Here is a 7138-nt window from a genome sequence, read left to right as displayed (position 1 = left end):
CTAGGATAGTTTTGGGGGGAAAACTGAACCATGTCTCTTTTAATATATAGTAATAGATAACGTCAAGTCGGAAATACTATGTTTCTACACATACATACACTAAAATACATTGATAAATTATAGTTGGTTATTGCGCATTTGCGATCAAACAATTCATTAGTTTGATTAATTAGTTTTTGATACCACTGCACACGGTCCAACAAATAGTAATACCAAAAAGAACATAGTTCGTAAATTATTACATGTTGAATTTCGAATAGGATTGCAGCCATTTGTGTTTTAACAATCCTAGTTCGTATTACTGTTATTTACTCCCACAAATGAATGGAGTCACTGTACCTGTTTTGAAAAACAAAAAAAAAAAAAATCAAAGGAAGTCAGAAATCATTGATCAAAATGCCTAATCCCCTCAGCTTCCTGCTGTGCATTAACTTTTGTCCTCGAACAAGACTCGTCACAGGCCTAATGTTCTGACTACGCAAGCCGAGCTAGCAACCACAAGGGCAGCAAATATTGGAGGCACCAAAAGATCAATCTTAGAACGTTGGAAAAACTTAGCTGGTAAGCACACGGTCTCAGATGGAAGGTCCACCGGTACCCTTAAGCTGCTGTCTGAGTTACAGGTAGTCGAGAACGACGACGAAGGTGATATAGCCCATATAAAGGCGGTTTCCGGGGCTAACGCTGCCAAGGCAACTGTTACTGTAAGAAGGGCTGTCCACACTCCTGCATACATTAACAGCGGACGCCGCCATGCGCTTAATGTGCAGTGTGAAAGTATGGAGCTGATGAGGAGGAAAGCAGACATTTTAATATACGGTCGTGGTAAATGGTAATCAAGAGAGGTGCTTAAATATATATGCGTTTCGTGTAAACTAGATATATTATGTTTAGAATCTTAGTTTAGTTGCTTAACTAACTCATCATAGACTCCATGTATATGTTCGCGTCGTCAGGAAAAAAAAAATTGCTATATTTTACTAGTTCTTTTAATAGGTACTACATCTGTTTTTTTAGTTGCAACGATTAGACATAAAGTGTCTAATCGCTGCAACTAAAAAAACAGAGGTAGTATAACATTTGACGCTTCACATTTAGTGAGACACAATTTTTACTTATAATATTTATAATTTTATGAATGCAAAAATTAAATATTTGAAAATTGTATATCAAGACTAATTAAATAAGATCTTATATAGCTATATTTTTCCTTGTATATAAATAACAACTAGTTATTAGGCTCGAGTTATGTCCCGAGTAAGAAAAAAAATTCATTTATTAATATAATACTTTATGATAACAACACTAAACACAATTTAGTCTAGTGGTTAAGACTTTACTATATGTACTTGAGGTCTCGGGGTCAAATCCAATACTACACAATTTCTAAATTATTTTTATTATACATGAATTACATGAAATAAAACTCTCTAGGAAGAGCGCCACGTAGCACAGTTTATTGCTTATGTACGCCTTTTAATATATTTGTATAGATTAATGGTCAAAGAGATTGATGAAGTTAATATGTTACATTAAAAACAAGGGAGGAAGTAGTTTATATTGGTGTACTTAGAAGATGACGTAACGTCATGGAACTAAAAATTAGTTAGTTGGGTTTGTTGATCTAAGAAAGACGGAAATTAGATCAACTGCTCAATGTTTTATTGTGTCCATGAAGAGACGTCTTGGCTACTCCCATGCTTTTGACCCGTGGGCATTAAAGTTAATTCAACCAATTTTTTTGTCTTCTTTTGAACTTTACAAATTGACTAGCAGGCTAACCTAGTAATCTCTTAAACTTGGATAAAAGCATGGCCATCCGTAATCCGTTGCCTTGTAGTGGAAAGAGAAGGTAAAAATAGTATTGTTTATTAAGAGAGAAGGAAAAAGAAAAGAGAGAAATGTTGCCCAGTTCATGGTGAAGAACCAGAGCATAAGGAGGGCAAAGCTTTAGCACCTTACATGTGGATGGGTAAGAAAAGAAAAGTTGAGCTTGCAATTTGAAGGAAAGACAAAATATAGTAGGGCAACAATTGGGAGTAAAAAAAATTATGGGCTTGAAATGAGTTGGATATGAGTGAGGTGGAAGCGATAAGAAATAATAAATTAATTCACAACCATAAATATAGGGTAACCATTGGGTTTGCTCTAAACGAATTATCACTACATCCATTCCATAACAATGTTTATCTCTACCTTGCAAACAATTTTAAATATTACTTGATCCGTCTATATTTATTACTACATTTCCTTTTTGAAAGTAAATTATCAACTTTCACAAATAATTTTATTTTCTTTTATATGTAATAATAAAGACATATGTGGTCTTGTTTGATTTGTTTAGATGTATAAATTCACAATATCGGACCTTTAAAATCTTATACTTAGATGGATTTTACGGTCAAAACTGTAATAAGTGAAATACATGTCCACATTATTATCTATAGTTATCGATGGGCCAAAATCATTGAAATTGATGTTTTAGAAACATAAATCAAAACAAATTAAAAAAATGTCACTTTGGTGATAGTTATATTTCCTTCATTTTCTAATAGTTAAAAAACTTCAACTTTACGCTTGCCAACAAGTAACTTTAAACTATAAATTATGAAATTTGATATTTTGTAAATAATACTTCAAGCTAATGTGATATCGTACAAACATTACATACTTCCTCCGTTCTAAAATAAATGAAACGCTTATCTCGAAAAGCTATAAAATAAAAGAAAAGAGTATTTCCTTTATTTCAAAATGGACGAAGTAATAACATTTGATCTTATATACTTCTTAAATTCGGCATCGTTTTTTTTATATACATGACCCTAAAAGCAAGTTCGACAAGTAGTAATAACCCTAGTCAGGGGACCGTTATTCCAAGACGGACACTACCTTTTAAAGTAAGCCAATCATAAAATGATAAGCTCATAACAACAATTATATTCAACAAGGTTCGAAAGTGAGACTATAACTATCGACAAACAACGATTTAGGCTCGTCCAGTTGTGAGTCAAAAGAAGTTCGACATGCGTTAGCCGGTTTCCTTCTTGGAACACATCTCGTCTGGAAAGTCAGTATGAGTCTGGTTCCAGAAAGGGGGGGGGGGGAGGGAGTGACCAAGACTTAGAACTACTTCTAAGACATACTTAGTCAAGATAAGCGAATTGTAGTCCGAATCTTAATCATCCAAGATAGAAGAATTCCTTTGAACTTGGGCATATTTGTTCAAGATTCAATACTCGTCCAATGTTGGACAATGAGCGTCTTTGGACTAAGGAAATTAGTTCAAGCCCTAATTGTTCAAATTAGCATTTAGCACGAGTTCCGTTTGAACTTTGGCAATACTTATTCAAGTTCATTAATCGTCCAACATTTAGGATGAATTCTTTTGGACTTAAACGTACATGTTCAAGTTCATTAATCGTCCAACATTTAAGACGAGTTCTTTTGGACTTGGGCATATTTATTCATGATCATTAATTGTCCATCATATGGACGAGGGAAATTGCACTTGCTCAATATTTAGTCTTAGGATGAGTATTGTTGGACAAATTATGTTGGATGTAAGGAATTCAGTAGCAAAATATCCTTGCATAGAAATTCATTGCTAAAATAAGGCAAAGTTAAAAAACTAGTCTAAAAAACAAAAGGCAAAGTGAAGATAGACTAAGCATGGCTAACCAACATACAATAACAATAATAGCTTAAAGCTAGTTATTCTATGCAGTTGGGTGTGTATCTTCACCGTTTGCTGGGTCCTCATGGACTTCTTGGTCGTCCACCTAGCTCTTAGGATTCTCCTCATAATCTTCCTCTACTTTGTCAGAATCGCTATAGCTTGGGAATTCAGACCAGCTATGTGGGCCATGTGCAAGTTCTGCTGAAAAAGCAGGCGACGCTCAAAGCAGCAAACTGCTCGGCCATCATTTCGAAAGCTTTTAGAGCCCAACTTTGGAGTTTTCGACGACGTTGATCAAGGCCTCTATGGCATTAGAGAACGATTTGACTACTTCTGCCCTTAGACGAGAGTTATCCTCACTTAGCTTGAGGTTTCGAATCCGAGCTCGGCAGCAACAAAAAGCGTTGAGAAACCGTCGCTAATTAGCGACGGGTTTTGAGAAACAGTCGCTAATCTTAATAAACCGTCGCTAATTAGCGACGGGTCTTGAAAAATCGTCGGTAAAAGCTTATTTCTACAGGTAATTTTATCCGTCGGTAATTGTGAATTTACCAACGGATATTTCGGCTGTTGTTGAAATTCGTCAGCAAAGACGCGAATTCTTGTTGTGTGTGTTTCTCTCCCCCTTAAAATTGTCTGACGCAATGTCCAGAGGCAGCTTTAGCTTGTCGTTCTCCTTGATCAACTCATTGATCTGATGAGGTATTGTTTATTGCTGGACTCCATAGTGGCCAGACGACTCTCCCAAGACTCCTACAATTGACGATGGAGAGTTCTCAGCATCTCGCAATTATGAATGGTCTTATCCCCGAACATTGTAGCTTGTGGACGAACTGTTTATTTTATTTCCTTAGCTCCCTAGCCCAGTCTTTAGTAATCATGCTTTAAGTAAAAAGTTGCATAGACGAAGAACAAAAACATAGTCAATGGACAATGTCAAAACTAATGAATACAAGTACAAGTATAAAACTATAACATCAAAGCTATGTAAGGGATTTACCTTCGTAGCAAGTTGGGACATATAGTCAAGATGCCCCGACGAATCCCCCCTTAGCCCTTAATTTAGGACTCAAGGTAACATTTGAAGATATTTTGCTTGAGTTGTCCCTCTCAGCCCTGAACATTTTTGGCAAAGGCTTGGGAGGACTCATCGTCATAGTCTACAGTCAAAGCAGCACGCTCTGTTGAGGGTCCTTTTCTCTTATCTGAAAAGGTGTAGAGTCAGTTCTTTTGATAGGATTAATGAGTCCGTTGGACAAACTCATTGGACGTCCACCAACTCGCAGCGTCCGAACAACATTTAAGTAGTTTGACTCACCAGAAGATAAAGGATGCAGATCAATAAACCGGGGGAATTTGAGCCACCAGCCATAAAACCAACCCATCAAAAGCCAACCTTCCTTGTCACCCGCGTCCAGCTAGACCTTTGTAGTTGTAGCCCCTTGTGTCTGGTTCTTAGTACAATCTACCACGTCCGACTAATTCACGTGGAGGAAGGAGGTGATATGCCCTTCCTCTCCCAAAAGATGAGAGATAGTGGACGAGAAATCAACCACCATCAGAAGTTTGTCCACCGCAGGTGGACGAGACTCGTCTCTAGTCCTCTGATTTACGGGAGTAGCTTTCGAAACGGATGAGGTCATTCATTTCGTCTTCTTGTTGGCAACAAATCCTTTGGGTTTGTGGGACAGGGGAGGATCCCCGATTGTAGAAGAAGGTCTCTTTGTGGACGTCGTTGATTTCCCAGCTAATGTCTTAGAAGTTGGGGGCATTCTTCTGAAAAAAATAAGAAAAATTATAAGTTCGATGAAGTCCGTTCGAAGAGAATGTCGAGAAATATGATACATACAACAGTTTTAAGACATATGTAGAACAATATGTAAAGACGGTCCATACATGATACTAGATGAGGGGTGCATCCTTTCAAATTCTGGTCGGTGATAATCCATTGAAGAAGGCCAGCTAAGTCTAGTTGTCTTTCTTCTAAGATTGACCCTCGTCTAGAAAATGATAAGCTAGGCTACTAGATTATGGATGAGGTTTATTCACTGAAGGAAACCGACCAAGTACAATGCAACCACCTTCCCTCTACGAAAGATCTGCGTCCAAAAAGTTACAAGTGAAGATCTAGAAGAGCAGCGAAATTCAGACGCGTTCCTTCAACAAAGGAGCTTCGTCCAGAAAGGATACGTACGACTAAAGTAGCCGCTTTCCTTCTACATTAGATCAGATCGAAGATGACAGATCGTCCGACAAAAAAGAGAGTTACATATATATATATATATATATATATAGGCTCTTGTGAGAATACCTCCTTTATGTGAGAATACTTTTTTATGTGAGAACATTTCCTATGTTTTACAAATAAAGTGATATGTTCAAAATTACGTATTCTTCTAAAAAATCTCCATTAAAGTTTCAAACTCAAATTCAACCAAGTTCGTCACAAATTTTACTAAATTCTTCATTAAGTCTTATGAAACTCTATCTATTCAGCTCGTGTTCATTAATTACCAATTTATTTTGTTTCTCTCTTTTAGAGAAGAGTACTTCTCTCTCCTCAAGAATACCTATTTTCTTTACTCAAGTAGATTTAGTTGAAGCTCCAAGTTCAAGTTCTTCGCAAGTGCAATTACATTATTCATAAAAGATTCAATTTATTTTGAATGAATTCATGTTTGTTCTCTTTTATTAAGATGACCAATTTCACTACTCAAGAATATCCATTCTCTCTCGTCAAATAAAGTCCACCAAATTCAAGATAAAACTCAACAAAGTTCTTCATATATAAACCAACAAAGTTACATGAATTCAGTAGAGGCTCTTACCAAGTTTAGCGAATTCTTTGTCAAACATTTTGAAGATCGGTTTTGTTTAGGTTGAATTTCATGTTATAAAAACTCTCATTTCAGGTTCTAAAACTTGTTATTTCATGTTCTAAACTTTAGAAATTCATGTTGTAAACAATATATCATATATTCTATAAGTTATTATTCTAAAAAGAACTGACTCCAAAGAATCATAGACCTCCACCTCCCTAATCCTTCCTTTTTTTCCTACTAATTTCATCACCCACAAACACCCACCCCACCTGCACAAACACCCACCCACCTACACACAAACACCCACCCACCTACACACAAACCCCCTGGACACACCATTCACATCGACCTGCACATACACACACACTTACACACCAAACCTTCACACACCTCCACATGCACCCCCCTTCACATATCTACTATTCACAGCCTCCTGCCAGCCCCCTCCTGCATCGACAGCCCCCCTTGACATCACCCCCCACCCCCCCCCCCCCCCCCTCGTGCATTACATATCCCCTACCAGCCGCTGCACACACAAACCCCTTTCTAAATTCATCAAAGATTATGAACATTGTCATGAATCACACAACATGAACTAATTAGAGCCACAACATTACATAAACAACATAAACTTCAACCA

At 37.0% G+C, this 7138-nt stretch overlaps 1 protein-coding gene and 1 long non-coding RNA gene across 2 annotated transcripts; both read right to left on the bottom strand.

Annotated features, from left to right (window-relative positions):
- Window positions 1-210: 210 nt before the first annotated feature.
- On the bottom strand, window positions 211-983 carry LOC104893653 (uncharacterized). The gene has a single exon (XM_010679784.4). It carries the CDS (start codon window positions 806-808, stop codon window positions 455-457), a length of 354 nt encoding a protein of 117 aa, XP_010678086.1. The 5' UTR covers window positions 809-983; the 3' UTR covers window positions 211-454.
- A 2613-nt stretch (window positions 984-3596) lies between these two features.
- Window positions 3597-6744, bottom strand: LOC125493971 (uncharacterized). The gene is made up of 4 exons (XR_007270328.1): window positions 5573-6744; window positions 4995-5452; window positions 4677-4881; window positions 3597-4558 (listed from the first exon to the last, which is right to left on the bottom strand). It is a non-coding gene; the product is annotated as an uncharacterized LOC125493971 (long non-coding RNA).
- Between the last annotated feature and the right edge of the window lie 394 nt (window positions 6745-7138).

The sequence above is a fragment of the Beta vulgaris genome, chromosome 5 (genome assembly GCF_026745355.1).
Source record: "Beta vulgaris subsp. vulgaris cultivar EL10 chromosome 5, EL10.2, whole genome shotgun sequence".
Lineage (NCBI taxonomy): Eukaryota > Viridiplantae > Streptophyta > Magnoliopsida > Caryophyllales > Amaranthaceae > Beta > Beta vulgaris.
Note: the sequence above shows the minus strand (reverse complement) of the source record. Positions and strands in the feature narration are given on the sequence as shown.

What these genes read in the sequence shown, in the direction of transcription:
- LOC104893653 (XM_010679784.4), bottom strand. Translation starts at nt 808, where the DNA reads ATGTCTGCTTTCCTCCTCATCAGCTCCATACTTTCACACTGCACATTA.